Source organism: Muscardinus avellanarius (assembly GCF_963383645.1).
Source record: "Muscardinus avellanarius genome assembly, chromosome: 10".
NCBI lineage: Eukaryota > Metazoa > Chordata > Mammalia > Rodentia > Gliridae > Muscardinus > Muscardinus avellanarius.
In genome coordinates this window covers 100361519-100384127 of record NC_137796.1, presented here as the reverse complement: position 1 = coordinate 100384127, position 22609 = coordinate 100361519, and the positions used below count along the sequence as shown (strand labels likewise).

The following is a 22609-nucleotide window of genomic DNA, read 5'->3' as shown; positions in this document are numbered from 1 at the left end:
AAGGGCCAAGAGAAAGGTCTTGGCAGGCCTGCTGGGCTTCCACATCTGGCCGTCTCCTCTCCATTGTTCAACTGGGCTCGCCCTCACCTGGCCCAGCCCCCCGTCCTTGGCTGGTTTCTGCCTCACCCCTGGGAGCCCCCTCTCTGCTAAATTCAGAGGTTTCAACATCCCCACCTCCTGGGCCCAGCCAGCATCTCCCAGCCCCAGTGCCACCTGCAGGTCCAGGGCTCAGATGCGGGATTTCCTTCTTTTGACCGTATTAGGAAGAAGCTCTAGCCGTCCCTGACACTTTATATGGTCAGCCACAGAGCCCTGAGCCCAGAGTCCCAGGAACAGGAAGGGAAGGGAGAAAGAATACAAGCTCTAAGATCCGCAGGCCCCGGGGCATCTCATCTGGGCCCAACTTGTGAGCAAGGCTGAGACCAAGCATCTTTTCCCCCCTCTGTACATGATGTCTGACTATTCCTGAGGCTGTAACACAGCGTCACGGCTTTGGGGATATTTGTCCTAGAGACAAACACGGTACAGTAAGAATGTGATTCTGCTGTAGTGTGTGTGTGTGTGTGTGTGTGGTGCTGGGGATGAAATCCAGGGGTCTTCTACCTCTAAGCTACTCTTCCAAACCTATTTTATATTTTATTTGGAATCAGCGTTTCACTCACTAAGTAGCTGAGGCTGCTTCAAACCTGTGCGATCCTCCTGTCTCAGCCTCCCAAGCACGGGGATTACGAGCGTGCACCACCATGCCCGGCTTGCTATAGTCTTTTTTTTTTATTTTTGGTGGTACAGGGGTTCCTGGAAATCCTTATACCTCCGGGCTACACTCCCAGACCTATTTTTATATATTTTTTAAATTTGGAAACAGGGTCTCTTAAGCCAGAACGGCTGGCTTCGAACCTGCGTAGATCCTCCTGTCGTTGCCTCCCAAGTGCGGGGATTATGAGCGTGCGCCACCATGCCCAGCTTGCTAGTCTTGATTACAGCAACAGAGAGAACAGAACCTGCCCACCATCTGTGGAGGGCTCAGTTCTGATTGTGCTGCTGTGAAAGGGTGCAGGGCCTTCCTCATCAAATGCACAGATGTAAAGAACACGTTTCTCAGCAGCACAGGGCCTGCGCTGCTGTTTAGGGGGTAGAAGGGCTCTGTATTTCCTGTATGTGTATGTGGGATTGTGGGAGGGCTACCTAAGAAACCGGGGGCCACCGTTCTCTAAGAAGAGGAATAAGAAGGCAAAGAAATAGAACCAAAGAATCTAATGACAGCTAAGGCCCGTGACCAGAAAAGTTCTACATACAGACAGGTATTTCCTAAAATCACACGTGGCTTAAAGACTCCCAGATACCCATCAGTGGGGGCCTAGTTTAGGGCCCATGCTGTGGAATATACATCCTGGAAGATATGTGCTTTGTGGACTTGTGTCTAGCTCAAGTAAATTTTGTCTTCTTCTACTAAATAGCCAAACAACCCCAGAGTAAGGATGGGGTTCAGTGTCAACAGAGAAGCAAGAGGATGGATGAAACACAGTTTACACTCAGATGTGACCAGTCGGGATGTGTGTGCCTCTCTGTCTCTGGCACTGCTGCCATAGGCGGGACTTCAGCGCCACAGCAGGATGACTCGGGATAGTATCTGGAACAGAATAAGCCTACACCTCCTGGGTTCCTGCTTCCAGACCAGAATCCCCAAGCAGAGCCCCAGGGGCAGAGCTGACCACTGACAAAGGCCACAGTAAAGTCTAGGCAGAGAGGACCCAGCTGAAGACAGCGCCCAGAAGAACACAGGGGGCTTGGACCAGGAATCAGAGCTGCGTTTCAACGCCGGGCGGGCCATATATGACCTACAGCTCAGATAAGTCCCTGGATGTCTCCGAAACCAGAGCCTGCATCTCTAAGGTAAGGAGACAGGTTCCCCTGGCTGTCCCAGACCCTTGTATAGGTCCAAGAGGACCACAGGTCTGCCAGGGCTCTTTTTTTTTTTTTTTTTTTTTTTGGTGGTACTGGGGTTCCTGGAAGCCCTTCTACCTCCGGGCTACACTCCCAGACCTATTTTTATATTTTTGAAACAGGGTCTCTTAACGCCAGCGCGGCTGGCTTCGAACCTGCGCGATCCTCCTGTCTCTGCCTCCCAAGCGCGGGGATTACAAGCGCGCGCCACCACGCCCGGCTAGGGCTCTTTCTTTGAGAGGAACCTTGAGGAACAGACCAGAAAGTTCTCATCACTGAGGGCAAAACTGGGCGTGGCCGGCTGCCTGGGCCACGGGCACCGTGTCACCTGCCACCCTCCACCAATCCACCAATCCTCCACTCATCCACCAATGAGTGTCCTGTGATGTTACTACAGCTCCCTCCCCACCCCCCTTTTCTTCGTTATCTCCGTCAAGGGCAACAGTTTCTATTAAGCGATTCAATTGAGCAGAAAGGTTCAAGACAGGAGCAGGTGCATTGTTACAAGTCCAAGAGTATCTTAATCTCATCTGCCCAGAGAAGCGTAAACAGGAATTTGAAGCTTTGGTTCATCTTTTAATCTGCTTCAGGCGATACTCTGGGTCTCGGGACCTTCACAAGCCACCCGATGTCTGTGATTTCTATTTTGGGCTCAAATTCCGCGTCAGAGGACAGCAAGGGAGATGGCGCCATAGGTCCATCCTCAGCCTCCCTGGATGGAGGCGACAGGCCTTGGACGGCACAGCTGGGCCCCAAGGGTCCCGACTTTCCCTCCAGCCCTACAGACTGGCGTTCTTGGACAGACCTAGGATAATAAGACTTTCATACGGAATGCCACAGACAAGAGGAACTTTCTGTATTTGGTTGGAGAGGTTGGGCCTCGGCGTGCTCACTTGTGAAATGGGACAAGCTTCCTCAGGCCAGTGGTAGGAATGAATGTGTGTGAGGTACAGCACCTGGGCTGGAGGAGAGGTTTAATAGTTCTTGCCCCTCTCTCTGCGGCTCTTATAAAGCCACTATAGCCCCTTCTGAAATACCCATAAGAACAGAGAGTCACTTACGACACATCTGCATGACACATTATGCGGCCCTTGGAAGGGTGTCTGTGGGGCTGGCTGAGATGCTCGGGATCATTGATTTGTGCGTGGAAAAACGCGCAGGTCACTAAGCAGTGTGCACAGCAGGCCTGCTTGCTTCATTCATTCATTCATTCATTCATTCATTCATTCACTGGTATGGGGATTGAACTCAGGGGCATTCTACCTCTGAGCTACACCTCCAGTCCTATTTTTTCTTTTCTTTTTTTGACACAGGGTCTCACTAGGTTGCTGAGAGTCCACTACTTGCTGAGGCTGGCCTCAAACCTGCAATCCTCCTGTTTCAGTCTCCCAAGTACACTGACACCACACCTGGCTCAAACACAGTAGGCTTTAAAATATGTACACACACACACACACACACACACACACACACACATAAATGACACAAACCCGCGCCATGCCTCGGGGCAATGACTGATTTTCGTGTTCATTATGCTTTTCTGGAGTTTCCAGGTTTTGCATAGTGAACACGTCTTAGTTTCCTAATTAGGAAAAAACACCTACAGGACATTTTTAAAGACGATACGGGCTTTCGGCAATTTTTAAGTGCTAAAACATACAGGGCAGGACCAAAAGGTTGTAACGTCGCAAGTGGCCGCGTCCACATTTTGGCCACGGACCCAAGAACATCAGATCAGTGGTGACCAAAAGGACCACGGCAACCATGACCCCCAGCGGCAGAGACTTCTGACATTCTGAGCACCTGCCGAGGGCCAGGATGTGTGTCCCTGCTTTCTTTCTAGAAACCCACCCTGGGTGGCTGCTGCAATTCCTGTGTCTATTAGAGAAGACGATAAAGTCTCAGAGGGACCCAGTAACCTCCCCGAGGGGTCGGCATGGCTTTCCAGAAAGGAAAAGCGGGTAGCAGCCGGGCTGGGGACCTCGGCCCGCCAGGTTGGTATAATGGGGACAGCTTGTCCTGAGGAGGTGGTCCACCCCACCCCACCCCACCGAGGAACCTGTGTCTCTGAAGTCACTACCCCATCCTGAAGACCAGGGAAATTCTGATGGCAGGAATGTTCTAGACCCAGGCCACCTCTCACAGTACCCTTGGGGGCCGTGGAGCATTTGACAGGTAGCCAACAGACAATAGAAGCCATGAATTCGAATCTCGCCGGGCATGGTGGCACGCACCTGGAATCCCAGTAGTTGGGAGGCTGTGATGAGAGGATCGCAGATTTAGTCACCGAGTGGCCTCAGCAGCTGAGCGAGACCCGGTTTCGAAATAAACAGTAAAATAGGGCTGGAGGGAGAGCTCGGAGGTAGAATGCCCCTGGGATCGATCCTCAGTACCAAACAAAAAATCCTCGACGTAGGACAGAACCACGCCAGCCCGTGCTGACCTGCAGTCAGCCCAGAGCGGCCCCGGCTCCCTCCACCCGCACCCGCACACAGCCCCGGCCCGCCCCGGGGGCACTCACGTAGATGAGTCCCGAGAAGTAGCGCTCCCGCAGGTTGTGCAGCACGGAGGCCTCGTTGAGGCACGTCAGCTCCGCCATGTCCTCCACCTTGGAGAACTTGGGCGGGTTCATCTTCTGGATGTCGTCCTTGCCCACCGTGATCTTCTTGCCGTTCTCCACCAGCTCCACCACCACCTCGTCGCCCTTCTCCTCCTTGATGCTGGCCGCCTCGAAGCCCTGCTTCTCCGACGGCACCCATACCAGCTTCTTGGCCACCCAGTCGGCCTGGGCCACCGGGCTGTTAATGAAGTTCTTGTCCACGAAAAGGAACTTCTCGTCGTCGCTGAGCTGGCCCTTCTGTGCCATGGTGCCCGGTGGGTCCCCTGGGGAGCAAGGAGAGGGGGTCAGAACGGGCCAGAGCCAGGCCTCAAAGGTACCGGGTCACATCCAGGACACCGTCTGCAAAAATATCCCAGAGAGTACGAGGATGCTCGCGCGGTGCTGTCTGTATTGTGTGAAGGGCTTCAGGAAATGCCAATCATAACAAAAACCCCCAAAAAATCCAGATACCCATCTACATGGGGCTGGATAAACAAGCCATGGCGTTTACATACCGCACAGTACTACCCGGGGACTAAGAAGAAGTACTTAGCTAGGCGCGGCGGTGCACGCCTATGATCCTAGTCCTCGGGAAGCTGAGACTGGAGGATTGCAGGTGTGAGGCCCTGGGCTCAATGCTCAGTGAAAAAATAAATAAATGGGTGAACTGCACTGTATGTGAATACGGTCCAACTTTATTTATTTATTTGCAGAAAGAGCAGATCAACAGCTGTCAAGATGTAAGAACTTTGTGCGTGATTTAAAATGTCCCATATCATAATAACAGGGCTCGGCACATGACTGTATACATTTGCCAGGATTCACTGAACAGGATCCCAGTACTTAGGAGGCTGAGACAGGAGGATCACAGGCTTGAGACCAGCTTCAGCAATTTAGCAAGGCCCTCCGCAATGGGGTTTAACAATCACGTTTTTCCTGCATCTAAAAATCATTAGTACATTTCTCTTCGGATCTAATACGCCCTCAGCCTCCTCCTTCCTGCCTCCCCTCACTTGCTCTGTCCTGACAATCCTCCCTTCCCTGTGGAGGATTTCCAGTGAATAAATTAAAAGGTGATATGACGGGAATGTGGTCATCTGTAACCCCCTGATGAAATGATGGGTCTCGGCAAGAGCTCTCGGTAGCTGGTAAAACCCCGAGCCCACCAGTCCCTGCGCTTCCTGTGCGCCTTGGAGGACTTCTGAGTTGCCAGGTCTGGGAGGGGCCCAAGAATTTTTAGTTTGGACTCACTTTTTTGTTTGATTGGTTGGGTTTTCTTGACGCTGGGATCCATCTAGCACTAAAAGAAGTGCATGTGCAGTTCTCCCACTGAGCTACCCCCCAACCCCCAAGAATTTATATTTCTAACGAGTTCCCAGAGGGTGCTGATGGCCTGATCCAGGGTCCAAACTTTAATACTGAGGAAAGCTGATGGAGATCTTCGTAAGTGGATGGATCAGGCTGGTACCACACAACCCTACTACAGAATCTTAACATCACAAAAGGACATGATAGACATTATCATCCTCCAGAGGGGATGCCCAAGGAAGTGTCACCACTGCCAATGAAATATTCTTACAAGAGAGAAAGGACTGAAGATACTGGAGCCTGGGGAGCTAACACCTGTTTACAGGAACTACCGAGCACACACAGGGGGGGACACTTTCAACATATCGAGGGCATGCAACACGGTCCCCACGCTGAGACGCTGTGGGACAGGCGACTTGGCTTCTTTACTACATGAAGTGCAAACGAGGAGGAAAGGGAAGCTATTGGTTAAAGGGATTCGGATAAAAGAAAAAGGAAACAAATGTGAGCGTTTGGCTCGAGCTCGGGCATGCTAACTGACGCTGACCAGGTTGTACTTGCTGACTTTTTACAGAGTTGATGAACGCTCTGGGAAGACACCCAGACCAGGGAATCAGCCCTGTCCAAGCCCGGTCCTCCATTGCAGCTGATGTCAATCTCGGGGACTCCGATTCCTTGTGCACGGATGGTGGAGACAGAGCAGGGACCCCCCAGTCCCAGCGAAGATTACATAAAGAGGAGCATCCACATGTTTGCTGGGTCTGTATCCTTCCCCACCCACTTCGCGATAACCCCCCGTGTTCCCTCCTCTTAGGATGTGTCTAGCGCTGACCAGTGTTATCAGTGTTTCTTTCTTTTCTTTTTTCTTCTTTCTTTCTGTTTTGCTTTTTGTTTTTATTATTTTGGTGGCACTGGGGACTGAACCCAGGGGCATTCTACCTCCAAGCTCATCCCCAGCCCCATTTGATTTCTTATTTGGAAACACGGTCTCACTAGGTTGATAAGAGTCTCACTACTTACTGAGGCTGTCCTCAAATCTGTGATCCTTCTGTCTCGGCCTCCCAAGTAGTAGGATTACAGGTGTGGGCCACCACGGCCTGCTCATTGTGATTATTTCTGAGTAGCGTGTCTGCTGTATAAGTGAGTTCTTCAACAGTGTAACCAAGGTTATTTTGCAGAAGTAGGAAGCAACTCTTTGATGATCCCTTCCCCATCCTTTGTTTTTTTATAAAATGCTTGGAAACATCGTGCCACTTTGTTGACTTCAAGTCAGCAAAGAGAAATGAGAGGGAGGTGGAAATGAAGCAAGACTGGACTCAAGTAGTGATGGTCAAGGGACTGGGTACCTTTTGCAAATGTTTCAAAGTTTTTATAAGAAAAAAATTTAACATGTACAATAAAAGATATCTGGCTGGGTGTCGTGGCACATTCTTGTAATCCCAACAACTCAAGAGGCTGAGACAGGAGGACTGCAAGTTCAAGGCAAGTCTGGTTGGGGGGTGGAGGAGAGAGAGCTGGGGACGTAGCTCAGTGGTAGAGCACCCCTGGGTTCCATCCCCAGTACTGTATACATGCACACACAAAGATACCTGAGAGAGACAGGGAAAGGACCCCTGCCCACGACATGCACAGCAAATGAAACATAAAGAAACAGCTATGTTTTTAAAAAGCCATCCCTCAGCCAGGTGTGGTGGTGCACGCTTGTAATCCCAGTTCTTGGGAGGCCAAGACAGGGGGATTGCAGGTTTGAGGCCAGTCTCGGCTACTTAGTGAGGCCCTCTGCAACTTAGTGAGACCCTGTTTCAAAATAAAGACTAAAAAATAGGGCTGAAGGTGTAGCTCGGAGGTAGAATGTTCCTGGGTTCAATCTCTAGTACTGCGAGAAAAAGGAAGACTTAACAAGACTGAGTATGATTGAAGGAAAAAGAAAAATTTCCTTGAAAGCACAACTCTCAAAAAATTAAACATTTGAGACAAAGCAGGAAAACTTAAAACACTGACTTGTTATTTTATGCTGGAGGGTTTCCTAAATTCCTTGGTGTGGAGAAGGTGTGGTGGTTCCATCTTTTTAGGGCTTGGTGAAAGATATGCAGGTGAAATGATGCCCCCCGGGCTCATGGCAAAGTCACCAGTGGGAGAGAAAAGGGCGGGAAGAGAGGACTCGGGGGCCGGGAGTGTGCTGCTCTCTCTGCTTTCACATATGCTCAAAAAATTTCCTTAGGAGAAAACAAATATGTCGAGTCTCCGAGCCCATCCTCCACTTGGAAGCAACATGGAGACTGCCCTGTCTCCCGGTGGAGCTCGTGATGAACCCCGGGCTCTGAACACTCACAGTGACAGGTAACACCCTAGGACCCCATCAGCCCGGGCATGACTCCTTCCTGCCACTAAGTCACCTCCACAGCCAGCTGCACTTAATAGCTACGGACCTCCAGAGTCTCCAGGCTCAGAGAGGTGAAGGAATCTGCCCCAGGCTGCACAGCCCAGAAGGGATGGAGCTGGACCCTGCACCCAGGTGTGCTGTGAGCCTGCGCTTGTCTGCGCCCCCTACCCAGGACCCCGTAGCGTGCTCTCAATCAACGCCCCAATCCTTTAGGTGCCTGCCACATAATGGACATGCAACGCGGACTCCAGTCAGATTCCGGGAGCCACAGTTCCCTGCCACCGAAAGGATAAATCTCATAAAAATTCTCCTGGGTCAAAAGCCAGCACACACAGAGGCCGGCGCTATGCTCCTTTTCAAATGAGATCCGAACCCAGGGAGAGCGAGTCACTGTGGTGGAGACAGAGAGGAAGGGCCTGAAGGCAGGGATCCTCCTCCTCCTCTCCTCCTCCTCTCCTCCTCCTCCCCTCCTCCTCCTCCTCCTCCTCTTCCTCCTCCTCCTCCCCTCCTCTTCCTCCTCCTCCTCCTCCCCTCCTCCTCCTCTTCCTCCTCCTCCTCCTCCTCCCTTCCTCCTCCTCCTCCTCCTCCTCCTCTCCTCCTCTTCCCCTCCTCCTCCTCCTCCTCTCTCTCTCTCCCCTCTCCTCTCTCTCCTCTCTCCCTCTTCCTCATACTGGGGATTGAGTCCAGGGCCATTCAGCCTTCGAGCTGCACCCCTAGCCCTTTTTATTTTTTTAGGAAACAGGGTCTCACTAAGGTGCTGAGGCCGTCCTCAGACCTGCGCTCCTCCTGCCTCAGCCTCGCAAGTACTGGGACTGCAATGCCCGCTTGACAGTCTGCTTCTTCATCTAGAAGCCTGAGGCCCCTCACTTGGGGAAAATTTGTCAGACTGCATGGCACATGTACAATTCCAGATGTAAGAATACATGACTTCCTTATTTCTTTTTATCTTAAATTATAAAATACAGCTAACACAGAAAAGTCCCAGCACGACCATTTACGCACCCAGTTCAATTGTGGTATTGATGCCATGATGACAATATAAGCAGTCAGTAGCAGCAGCAGCCCCTCCCGCCCCAGCGTCTCATCTGTTCTGAGCGTCCTGACAAGTGAGGGGCTCTCTACCCCTGCCGTGTGGGTGGGTCGCCTTCAAAGTCAGGAAAAAATAGCAAAATATTCAACAGAAAACAGAAAGGACACACGGTCCCTGATTCCGGGAATGTCATCTAATCCGGGACGGGAGACCACCGAGGAGGTCAAGGGCGAGGATTTGGACTGTGCCCAGAAGAGGGGGGAGCGCGGAGAGCTCGCTCCCGCGGCTTTGATGTCGCTGACAGTTACGAGGTGCCACGGCTGCTTTGGTCAAAGGACACTGGACGTGGGACGTTGATGACTCTTGGGCCCGTGCTGCAGCCGCAGCGGCGTTTCCCAGGCTGGGAGCCTTGGAACCCTAATCCCCGGAAATATTTGGGGCCCAGTGGGGTCAGGAAAGTTGAGAAGCTCTTCGAACGCAGAAGCGATGTCCCAGCCATTAGGAAGGTGCCACACAGTGTCTGCCCTTCACTAGGATGCGGAACAAATATCAGGACACCCGAGTTCCTGGCAGACCTGGAGATCCTAGAGGGGTTTTCCTCCTTATTCCTGAGTCCAAGGCTACCATGACGATACCTGGCTGCATATTTGCCCTTGAGAAAAACCCAGTACATTAATAAAACCAACAGCAGTGATTAGCCAAGTGCGGTGGTATATACCTGCAATCTCAGTACTTGGGAGGCTGAGACGGGATGACTGCGTGTTCAAGGACAGCCTCAGCAACACAGGGATACTCTAAACAACCTAGTGAGACCCTGTTTCAAAATAAAAAATTGTGTGTGTGTGTGTGTGTGTGTGTGTGTGTGTTAATTAGGATTGAATCCAGGGGCATTCTACCTCTGAGCTATAGCCCCAGCCCTATTTTACTTTTTATTTTGAAAGGGGGTCTTGCTAAATTGCTAAGGCTGGTCTCCGCACTGTGATGCCGGGGACCATCCCATGCATGGGACCGTCCCATGAGCATCTCTGGCCTCCTTATGCCGCACCAGCAGCCGCCATCCCCCAGCCATGGCGATAAAAAATCCATCCAGACACTACCAAGCGTCCCCTAGGAGGCCCCCAATTGAGAACCATAGTAGAATCAAGGGTTGGCTTGGGAGAGGGGATTAATGCTGAGGGCCACCATGGCTCGGCCAGATCCAGAAGGTGAGGCGGGGGTGGGTGGGGGGTGACCACGGGGACCACAGGCACCTCTGGCAACCACCTGACTCTGGGCAGGAAGTCTCTTTCCTGCTCCCCGTGCCCCCATCGGAGCTCAGCTTCCTATGGTACCCCACCACCTCCCAAGATCATGCCGGGGGCTCCCCTTATCAGGAAAAAGTGGTTTAACACTTCTTAACTTAAGCCAATATCAATTGTTTTCCAATTATTCAGAAAGAAATTCTTTCAGTTCATAAAATGGCATACGTTTTCCTCCCAACCAACAGAACTTGGTTAGCAAGAGCTATGGCCGTCCCTGTAGAGGGCCTTCCAGAAGAGCGAGAAATGCCTACATGTGTGTAGTCCTAAGGGCCCCCCTGTGTTTTATATCTGATAACTCTGGCCTAACAGAAGCTAAAATAAATGTACAGATTTGCAATCTCTTGTGAGGGCCATTTAGTAATATCTATCCATTTCAAATGTGCATGCCATTAATTAACTTGTTTTGCTGGGAATTTATCCCACAGATAAACTCGTATTATTTGACTAAAACAGATATACAAGCTTAATATCCCCAATCCAAAATGCTCCAAAATCCAAATGCTTTGAGTACCGATGTTACCACAAGAAATTGCTATACTTGCCGTCATGTGACAGGTCACTCTTAAAACACAGAACTAAAATCACCTGTAGGCCACGTGCATAAACTACATATGAAACATAAATGAATTTGGGGTTTAGATTTGGGTGTTGTCCCCCAGATAGCTCAGTACATATATGTGAATATTCTAACCCCCCTCCGAAAAAAAATCCAAAATCTGAAACACTTCAGATAAGGGATATTTAACCTATAAAAGGATATTCCCCGTAGTGCTATTTATAAGAAATGGTGGCATAACGCACAGCGTGGTGGTGCATGCCTGTAATCCCAGTATTTGGAAGGCTGAGATAGAGGATCACAAGTTCAAGTCCAGCCCCTGCAACATAGCGAGACCCTCGGCAACCTAGCAAGATCCCGTTTCAAAACAAAAAATTGAGAGCTAGGGGTATAGCTTGAAGGTAAAATATCCCCAGGTTCCATTCCCAGTACCAAAGAAGAAAAGGAAAAAAAGAAAGAGAAATGGCATCACTAACTTGATATATTTTAATAAGGGATTAAGTAAGATGTCATACATCTTTAGAACAAAGTATTACATACCAGATAAAAATGCTAAGTCATCAGCTGAATGCGGTGGCGCATGCCTGTAATCCCAGTACTCGGGAGGCTGAGACAGGAGGATTGCAGTTTCAAGGACAGTCTCTATCTAGAGGCTGGGAAATGGCCGTAATGACCCCCGTAGCCTCACACTGGCCCCTTCTGTGATTCTGTATTATTTGTGGCAGGTTTCACTGGGGCAGGGGAGACACAGATCCGGTCATCCCCTGGTATCCGTAAGGTCCTTAGATCTCTGCAGATACCAAAATTCAAGGATGCTCAAGTCCACAGTATTTGCATAGAACTTATGCAAATACCCCAGCAGACTTTAAATCACCACTGGATTATTTATAATACTAAACGCAATGTGACTGCTCTGTAAATAGTTATTATACTGTATGGTTTAGGAAATAATGTTGAGAAAAATCTGTACCTCTTCAATACAGATGCAGTTTTCAAGAAATATTTGCCACGCGTGGTCCACTGAATTCATAGGTGTGGACCCACAAGACAGAGGGTCAACTGTATCATCCGCGTGGCAAGTTCGAGTCTGCAGGAGGGAGCGGCAGGCCCCGTGACCCTTTCTTAGCCACTTAGACGAAGCCGTGTCCCTGGATCCCTGGACAAGCCAGAGATGCCTGAGCTCCCTTCTGCAAGGGGTTGGGGGACGGCTTCTTCTATCCTCTGATCGCATACAAGAGGTTCCTTCAAATTCTTGTCTGGCTTTCTCCAAACTCAGGTTCCTCTGTTATGTGAGCAGGGTCAAATGTGATTCAAGGTCAGGGGTGAAGGCTGGAGAAGCAGGGAAAAAAGACGCCATGATGAGCCAGACAGGCATCCCCGGGGCACAGGTGAGCGCTACAGAGATTCCACAGGGACCCTGGGCGAATCGCCAGCAGGCGGATATAACTAGAGTTTACACCATTCTGACAAGGTTAAGGAAATATGGCAAGAATAAAATTGAAGAAGATTCTAATTGCTACTTTTCCTGAATAGGAACTGGGTTTGCAGAGAGAGATGATGCAAAACTAAAATCAGGAATGAGTTTCTCTTTTAAGGAAAGACCACACCACAGGTTTCCTGGTTCTGCCAACCCCTAGCTGTAATGCGCAGAGCAAGCTCCTTGACACCTGCTAAAGTCGTCTAGGGACAAGCCTATGCTAAGTCCTTCATACATGGCATCTTATCCGACTCTTCCCACAGGGTGACCCATCAGGCTCTGGAATTACAAAGATCTTGGTTTGTAGAATCTTGTCTTTCTGGAACTATTGAGCAAGGCATTGGAAATTCCCATCTGTACAATAGGGGTTATAATATTCATCATTACTTCAAAGGGTTGTTGTGGAAGCTTGATTTTTAAAGTGTCCAGAAAGGTTTCAACATGTTGCTCAGTGAAAAAATAAAAAAGTACCTAATAAACACTAGTTCCCCTCCTTGGTCCCGTTTTACAGGTGGAAAAACTTAAGGTTTAGAGATGCCAAAGTGGGCGACTTTTAAATCTGCTTGTGACTTTCCATGATTCGAATGGACTTTAAAATGAACTTGGTTTTCAGAAAAAATCTAACGTATGTCCACTTTCAGATGTGCGTTGTGCCAAAAGCATAAATTCCACCTGCTTAGATTTGAGGCATGGAGGAGAAAGGAGATGGTTTTCCATCAAAAAGTAAAACTCCCAAATAAGAAACGGTAGGAAAAAGAATCCTCCTTTCCTCCCAAGCATCCATGCCTCTGGACTCCTTCCCTGGGTCCTGCTAGGGCAGGACAGAGCAGAGAAATCCCCAGAGCCAGGAGCAGCCTGTGCAAGGCTGGGTAATTGGCGAGGGGGCTGGGGACAGCCTCGTGGAAAACGCTACCATAAATGGGCATGTCTGTCTCGATCCCAGCCCTCCCAGGGAAAAGTAATGATAAATCCATAACAAATACCTTGTAGGGAATAGCACATCTATTTCAGACATGATAATAAAAAAACACACGGTGTTTACAAGGCACCCCAGAGGCTTCTCAAAGGAGGCCCAGCCAGGTCCTGACGTGGGCTCTCCGGATGGCAGGCCCACCTATGATCACTGACCCCAACTAGGTCACCATCCCACGAAGGAACAAACAGTGCATTTTATTTTAAATTCATAGAAGGTCAGTTTAAGTTTTCTTCAAAGCAATGGTAATAAATATTTACTTTGCTGGAAGCATTTGGTCCTAACAGAAACCTGACTCCAACAAGAAGTTTTGGGCCTCGGTTAAGAAACAAGATGGTGGGGTCCAGGGTGTAAAGTGGGCATCAGTGTACGGGGGGAAATGGATTCTACCACTTGCTGTCTGTGTGGCACTGGGCAAGTTACTTAACCTCTCTGAGTCTCAGCTGCCTTACATACTCAACAGGCATCATAATGCCTCCCTTGAGAGGCTGTTAAGAGAATTGAATGAGATAGATTAAGTTCAACAGCCACTCGCTGTGATCCAGCAACAGCAGGTATCTTGATCGACCCAAGGACAGCCGCCTCGCCATCAATGACTCTTAGCTCGGCGTCATCCAGCCCCTTTTCCTTAAGCCAATTCCAAATTAGCATCTTTAAGTAGACCGAACAGAGGAGCTTGCACCAAAGAAAACAAATCTATGCAAAGCAGTTTATTGACCGTCGGCCTGACTTCCACCCCCTCCACCAGTTCGCAATGTAATCTATCGGTTCTTAACTAAACACTCCCTGCTTTGATTTCTCTTTTTTGGCTTCTTGACAAGCAAGGCTTTGAAGGGTCCCTTTTCTTCCAAAGGGGGCAAAATCCCCACAGGCTCTCTGCGCTGGGATCAAGCACACGTTTTCATTCAGTCCCTCGTTTTGTGCTGACGTCTCTGCAGGGCACGGCAGCTGGCATCATCTAACCCTATAGATTGTGGATGCAATGGGGACTTTGACACTTTGTCATAAGACCTGGATGCTCGAGGTCCTGAGATCAGCCTGGAGCTGGGTCTGGAAGGAAATTGGGCTGTACTACACAAACCTTATCCCATCATAACCAGCTTTATCTCCCTGAGGTTATCAACACACTTCCCCTAGACTGATGGAAAACACCCTCCTCTGCAGAGCAGTCCCCGTGTGCTTCGAACGGATTTACCACGCTTTCAACACAACTGAGAGGTGCTTTGAATCCACGTGAAGCCCGGGCTGCCTGCCTGTGTGACAGCAAAGGGCGCCTTTCCAGGGAGGCTCCGCTGAACTTTTTTGTATGTCTAGAATGAAGGTTAAAATAAAGCCTGACAGTAAAAGCTGGGTCACCTCACTACAAGGATCATCTGGTGGTCCCGACTTTCGCCCTTGGTCCAAGGGGGTGATGCCAGCTCGTCCAGCACACTAGCTAGGCAAGTGTTCCACCAGTGAGCTGCACCCCCAGCCTCTGATTTTTTTTTTTTTAAGTACAGTATTTCTGGACAGTCTAGCAAAACAGTAGCTGGAACCAGGCTTTGGTATCTTTAACAAGCACCCCCAAGGCGGTCCTCCTTGGTAAGTGCTGGTCTGGGGGAACCCTGGACGATCTGGGGTGACCAGGGCACCTTGCCACCATCCTGTAAGAGGATGAGGGCTCCCCAGCCCCTGTAGGAAGCTCTCCAGGACCCTGACCCCCACCACCCAGTGCGCCCGGGCAGGACCACCGCTACTTACAGATCTCCCTCTGAGGGCTGGCGGAGAAGAAACAGGGTGGGGAGCTCAGATCTGGCACACCTCCCAGGCCAGGGCGTCCAAATCCCCCTGCGCGCCTGGGACGCGGGGCTTTATAGACCCCGCGCTGCCCCGGGTGGGAAAGGGGCGGCGGCCTTGGGCAGGGCCGGGGTGGGGCGGGGCCCGCGGCTCGGCAGCGCCCCCTGCAGGGCCCCGGCGGGACGGCGCTCATCCGCGCACTAGGCGCACCTGGCTGCGGCTGGGGGCGGGAGGGAGGGGTGCGCGCCCGCCGCCCTGCGCGGGGGCTGGGGCTGGGCTGGGCTGGGGCTGGGGCTGGGGCTGGGCTGGGGGTGTCGCCCCGCCGCGGGCAGTCAGCGAGATTCTGGGTCCTTAGAGAAAGGGGTCGAGCAGGCAGCGTCTACAGGGGATGCTGAGAACTTCATCCCGGAGTCAGTTCCAGCGGTCTGGGCTTTAACCTCTTCCTGCCCGCGCGGGGAGGGTCAGAGGCGCATCCGACCTGAGGCTTCCTTCCCTCGTCCCCATTTTATTCGCCCGCCACTGTCTAGATGGGGTAGAGGAGGCCTGCCCCTCTCCCTCCCCCCAACTCCGATGCTGGGAATTGCGCAGGAAGGGGGAAATTTTTTTACTTTCCCCAACTGGCCATCCCTGCCTCCACCCTCGCGGCCACAACCGAAATTAAAATAATCGCGCTTTTGTGACTCCAGCGGCCAGGTGTGCCGCCCGCTGGCCGCGTGGCCTCGGAAGAGTCATTCATTTCCCCCGAGCCTCCGCGGAGGAGGCTGCAACCCCGGGGCGGGGTGCAGGGGGGCGCTGGGTGCTTTGCAAGGGGGCGTCGAGATCCCAAGAGACTGTGGGTGCATGCTTGGGGTTTGCAAGGTCCCGACGGCCGCTCTGTCCGCAAGGACCCTTGTGGACTAGAAGTGGACTGTTATGTCTCTCTCTCTCCATCTCTGGCCTCCCTCCCTCCCTCTCCCGCTCTCCCTTCGTCCTCTCCCTTCTCCTCTCTCGGTCACACGCACACACACACAGGCCATAAAAGGAAGCCGAGGCCGTGGGCTGGCCGGGTGCCAGGCCGGGGACGCCCCGCTCCGCGCGGACCGGCTCCGAGGTTCCCGGGCCGGCCGGGCCGCCCTCCCCGGTGCTGGGCGGGAGACAACCCAAAAAGGCCAGGCTGAGGCTCCTTCCTGCAGGAATTCCCAGCGATGCATACCAGCCCGGGGCTGCCCGCTCCCCCTGACTAAATATGGTGCCGAGGAGCGAGCTGGGCCTCGGGCTGGCCAGGCCGGGAAGGGGCCCTCAGTCTGCTGGACGCAGCTGCCCGGGTTGGGAGTGGGACCCCTGCGAGGGGACAGCCCCCCAGTCCCGCGGGAAGCCCCGCTGCTACAAGCCACACGCTTTACGCAGAGGTCAAGGGATTTGGAAGACCCTGGGTGGGACTCTATGCGTATCTACCCTTTCCCAGAAGCCCACCCTTTAGGTGTAGGTTTTTATTAATATCCCCATTTTGCAGGAGAGAAGACTGGGTCCCCAGAGGAACTCACTGGGACAGTAACTGGTCGGTTCTAGCACTTTGGAAGCCATGATTCATTTCCAGAAAGGAGACATTCAAGGGAAACCAGCCAGCAAAGGCCAAGGACAGGTCTCTGCCCAGGTCAGGTGTCAGAGAGCCAACGTCCAGCGCCACTGACTAGCTGTTTGACCATGGCAAGTACTTCCACCTCGCCATGCCTCGGTTTCCCCACCTGTAAAATGGGGATGGTCAGCGCCCTTCCCGCTGTGTGTGAGCAGTGCTTGAGACCACGTGGGAGGAAGACAGGGCCCCACTTCCTGCGAACTGACCTGAGACCAGGTGGGGCTGTGCCATCCTCAGACTCAAAGGCCCCAGCCGCCAGGCGCCTCCTGCAGCCCCCGGCCCCTCTCCAGACAGAGCTCTGCACTGCAGACCTGGTCCCCTGGACACCACGCCGGCTTGGGTTTTGCCTTTGGAAGATCTGAGCCCGGCCCCCTCCCCCCGATGGGGCCAAATGGGAGCCAAGACCAGTCAGGATTCCGCTGGCTGCGGAGAGAGGGGGACGCTCGGGGAGATGATGGACGAGAGCTTTCCCGCATACCTTGTCACCACTACACTGTAAAAGGAGTGGAAATTGCCTGGCTGTTAGCAGAGCCATCTGGGAAGGGGGAGACTGAGGCCACTCATCACCTCCCCAGCTGCGGAGCTGTCCCCATCGAACCTACCGGCTTCAAAGGAGGGCTGGCGCATCACTGCGTCTTAACAAGGTTACTTCCACGGGGGGTGTGGCTGATTCTTTAAACAACGTGTAATCCCAGCATTCAGGAGGCTGAGAGTGGAGGATAGAGATTCACGGACAGCCTCAGCTACTTAGTGAGGCCCTCCGCAACTTAGTGAGACCCTTTTTCAAAATAAAGAATAAAAAATAGGGCAGGGGGTGTAACTTGGAGGCCGAATGCCCCTGGGTTCCATCCCTAGTAACACACACACACACACACACACACACACACACACACACTCATTGGTCATTTATTTCTATTTTTATTTTGTGTGGTACTGGGGTTCCTGGGAGCCCTTCCACCTCTGGGCTACACTCAGACCTATTTTTTATATTTCTATTTGGAAACAGGGTCTCTTAAGCCAGTGCGACTGGCTTCGAACCTGCGTGATCCTCCTGTCTCCGCCTCCCAAACTTTTTATTTTTTGGTGGTACTGGGGTTCCTCAAAGCCCTTCTACCTCTGGGCTACACTCCCAGACCTATTTTTTATATTTTTATTTGGAAACAGGGTCTCCTAAGCCAGCGCAGCTGGCTTCAAACCTGCGCGATCCTCCTGCCTTTGCCTCCCTAGGGAGATTACAAGCGTGCGCCACCACGACCGGCGTTCCAAACTTTTTATTTTTTACTTTGAAACAGAGTCCTGCTAAGTTGATGAGTCTCACTAGATTGCTGAAGCTGTCCTCGAACCTATGATCCTCCTGTCTCAGCCTCCCAACCCCAGCCCTTTGTTTTTTGAAACAGGGTCTTGCTTGGTTGCTGGAAGTTTCGCTAGCTTGAGGTAGCTGACCTCAAACCTGTGATTCTGTGTGTCAGCTTCCCAAGTACTGGAATCACAGGCACGGGCCACCACCCCTGGCTTCAGGTCTGAGATGGCTGACACCAGATCTGCTATGCATCAGCCAAGCAGCTTCGGTGCTGAACCTCTAAGCCCATTTTCTCAACAAAAAGCAAAGATCAGACTCTCGGGCTCAACCACCTCACTGCATTTTTTTTTTAATGACAGTGTAAGGCTTTGTATAAATGGTTTCATACCTTCCTGGTATGTTCTAGAAGTACCCAGGGACAGATATTCACTCAATAGCCTTTCAGTAAACATCGGTCAGATGCATAGAGCACAGATGTCTGAATCTCCCAGTGTGCATTCTTCTATGAATTAAATCAGATGTCTGTTTTATTTCCCATGGCTCACAAGGTCAGTTATTTTAAGATGGAGACAAAAAAAAAAAATACAGTGTCACTTCGGATGAGTGTTGTCAAATACTTTTCCTTGGCGTGTCTTCTCTGTGAGGGGCCATTTCATGGGAGTTTCCGTGAACTCATACACCAAGATGGCAGAGGGGAAATCTCTCTCCTGAATTTTTTTTTTAAACTAGTGTTTTATTTGCTACTGGCTTAGAAAGGCCCCAGAGTGCCATCCCCTCCGTCCCCAGTATTATCAAAGATTGGGTCCAAGCGCGGTTTACTCTGGAGCGTGCATCGGGACTTAATTATTTAAAAGCACATCGGCCCACGTGTGAAGCTGCCTCCGTGTGAAGAAAGGAACATGGTTCCTGACAAGCACGGCATGCAAGAGGCACCTTGTCTCGCTCAAGAGGCCCCTCCTGCCCCAGGGAGAAGGCTGCACTGTTTGGTCGTCTCCAACTAGATTTCTTCCCTGCCAGCTCCCAGCTCTGGACTCTTAACTATAGATTGTCTACCTCTATCAGGAAGGCTTTAACAAATCTCAAAGTACCTTTACAGTTTCTTACAAAACCAAACATACTCTCCACACATGACCCAGCAAATGACACTTTTTGGGGGATTTACCCAAAAGAGCTGAAAAATATATTCACGCAAAACACGTGCACACGATGTGTACAGCAGCTTTATTCATAATTACCCAAACTTGGGAGCACCAGGGATATCTTTCAGTAGGAGAATGGGCAAATAGCAATGGAATACTACTCAGGAGTAAAAAGGAATCAGCGATCAAGCCACGATGAAATGGAGGACACGTAAAGGCAGAGGATGAGTGCAAGCAGCTCATCTGTAAAGGGACAGCCGTGTGGCTCCAGCTGCATGGTACTCTAAGGGCAGGGATGGGCGCAGCGCAGAGGCGCTCAGGGCAGTGCACTTGCTGTCTAGCGCCGTCAACGCGAATGTGTGTCATTAGACATTTGTCCACGCCATAGAATGCACATCAAGAGTGACCCCTAGCCGGGCGTGGTGGCGCACGCTTGTCATCCCTGCGCTTGGGAGGCGGAGACAGGAGGATCGCGCAGGTTCGAAGCCAGCCGTGCTGGCTTAAGAGACCCTGTTTCCAAATAAAAATATAAAATAGGTCTGGGATTGTAGCCTGGAAGTAAGAAGGGCTTCCAGGAACCCCAGTACCTGGAAAAAAAAAATTGACCCCTAGTGTAACTATGAACTTCAGACGCCAAGGGAGGTCCATGCCCTGTAACACATGCACTGCTCTGGTGGACAGCGAGGGGAGGCTGTACATTCAGGGGGGGCAGGAGGTAGACAGTAGCTCTGTACTTTCCATTCAACTTAGCTTAGGGTCTAAAACTGTTCTAAAAAAAAAATATGGAGCCTGGTGTGATGGTTTACGTGTGTAATTCAGTACTTGGGAGGTTGAGACAGGAGGAGCGCAGGTTTGAGAACAGCCTCAACAAACTACTGAGACTCTCAGCAACCTAGTGAGACCTTGTTTAAAGAAAAAAAAAAGTCTAGGGGTGTAGCTCAGAGGTAAAATGCCCCTGGGTTCAATCTCCAGTACCATTAAAAACAAACTGTACTAGGGATTGAACTCAGGAACACTACATCGGAGCTATACCTCAAGCCCTATTTTACTTTTTAATTTTGAAACTCAGTTGCCGAGGGCCTCGTTAAGTTCCTTTGGCTGGTCTGGAACCTGTGATCCTCCCGTCTCGGCCTCCGAGGTACTGAGGTTTTAGGCATGTGCCACTGCACCTGACTAGAAAAATCTATTTTTAAGAAAGCAATTTTTCCTCATGTTCATTTTTAAAGAATTATGAAGACCACATAGCCCTTGCATAACAAATATGTAAGTACAAAAAGTAGTTGCAAAAACGAAGAACTAGGTGGCTGGGAAGCAGCGCCCGGAGCCTTTAAAGGCATTCTCGCTCTGGTAACCCTTCACGCACACTGGGCTGCAGGCTGGAAGAACACACGACTTTACATAATCACACAGGCACGTGAGACTCATACACATGTGTTCTTGCACATAATTATAAAGCCATTAGTTTGTTCTATATAAACATAAGCTAAGCTTAAATTTGTCTTCTTCAAAGGCCCCCTCCGAGTCCGCTATGAGTTCCTTGGTTGCCCGTGTTTTACGTTTCTACCCCTCTTAAATCCTTGTTTCAATCCTCATCTGCAGCTTTTCCTGTAAATCCAATCACCCCCCCCACCAAGAAAAAAATCCATGTCTCTAGCATTTGTAAAAGACAGCTTCTTCCAACCCTAAGGATTCCACCAGCGAAGCACTAAGTTCATGATAACAGTGCCGGGTTTCCGGGCTTTTACTTCCTTCCTTGAATAGGTTTGTCCTTTCCTTTTTTTTGCGGGTCTGGGGATGGAACCCAGGTGCATTGAACCTCCGAGCTACACCCCCTGCCCTATTTTTTATTCTTTATTTTGAAACAGGGTCTCACTGAGTTGCAGAGGGCCTCACTAAGTAGCTGAGGCTGTCCGGGAACCGCGATCCTCTCGTCTCAGCCTCCCGGATGCTGGGATGACGAGCGTGCGCCACCACGCCCGGCTGTCCTCTTTTTCCTTGAGTAGTTGAACTGTCTCAGCCCATGCGCCTTCGTGAGCCACTGGATTATAAAATGACGCTGTTGATGAATCCCTAGCACAGAAATTTCTAGAGTATACTCTCTCAACTTTTTAAGAACATAAAGTCTTCCTTTTTGAGTAATTGTAATCTCATAGTGTTTTCTTTTTCCCCAATATTAAGTATGGTTTTCAAGCCAACCCTGCACCTCCAGAGGCTGACACACGTTGCCGCCTCTATATGAAGAGTAATTGGTGGCGCGCGCTCGTAATCCCAGCATTCGGGAGGCTGAGACGGGAGGATGGCCGTTCGCGGACAGCCTCAGCTCCTTAGTGTGGCCCCTGCAACTTAGTGAGACCCTGTTTCAAAATAAAGAATAAAAAATTGGGCTGGGGTGTAGCTCGGAGGTAGAATGCCTGAGTTCAATTCCTAGTACCACAACAATAAAAAAGAGTTATTGTCCAAGGCGACGTGGCAGAGGCCACGTGCCTGCAGGTGAACCCTCCCTGCACCCCGCTAAGCTGCTGAGGACCCGGGGCCTGGAGAGCCACACGCAAGCGCACTTCTGCTCCGGCGGCCAGCGGCGCCTGGTGAAAGGCCAGAGACAGACACTCGGAACACAGGTGAGTTGCTTACTGGATTATTTTTAATTAAACGGTACACTGAAAGTATAAAAGTTGCTTAGGCACAAATTACAGAATAACAAATACAAAAGCACTATGGACCGCATGTGACAATTCTGTTTAGCTCTCATTTTGATGATTTTGTATGAGTATCCAGTCATAAACTCCAGAATTTTTTTTTTTAATATAGTCCTACAAGATTGTCATTCCTGAGGTAAACTTAGTGTCCACTGCCAACATCCTTGGGTACAAACCAAGTCCTCTGGGAAAATTCAGGTATTTAAATCCCATGTATAATACAATGAAATTCATAATGATCAGATATTACAGATTTTAAAATGGAAATGGCCCCTTATAATGCCATCCATCCATCCATCCATCCATCCATCCATCCATCCATCATCTATCATTTTAACCCATCAACAAGGCTCCTGCAAATCTTCTGACTGGTAAAGTTTAAAGGGGATTCACTTTTAGTTTTCTGGGAGTGGGGGTGCAGCTCAGTAGCAGAGCACTTGCCTGGCTGGCATGAGGCCCTAGGTTCCATCTCAGCACCACAAACAAAATAAAAGTAATAGCAATCTTCTGTA

The 22609-nt window shown here is 50.7% G+C and overlaps 1 protein-coding gene across 2 annotated transcripts in view; it reads right to left on the bottom strand.

The window, feature by feature from the left end:
* Nucleotides 1-4810, bottom strand: part of MYH11 (myosin heavy chain 11) — a gene marked incomplete at both ends in the record, with an annotated part of 82571 nt that extends 77761 nt beyond the window's left edge. For both annotated transcript variants that reach the window (XM_080702417.1, XM_080702418.1), the window contains one exon: nt 4466-4810. In XM_080702417.1, coding sequence (XP_080558543.1) covers nt 4466-4810 — 345 coding nt within the window. The remainder of the gene's footprint in view (nt 1-4465) is intronic.
* Between the last annotated feature and the right edge of the window lie 17799 nt (nt 4811-22609).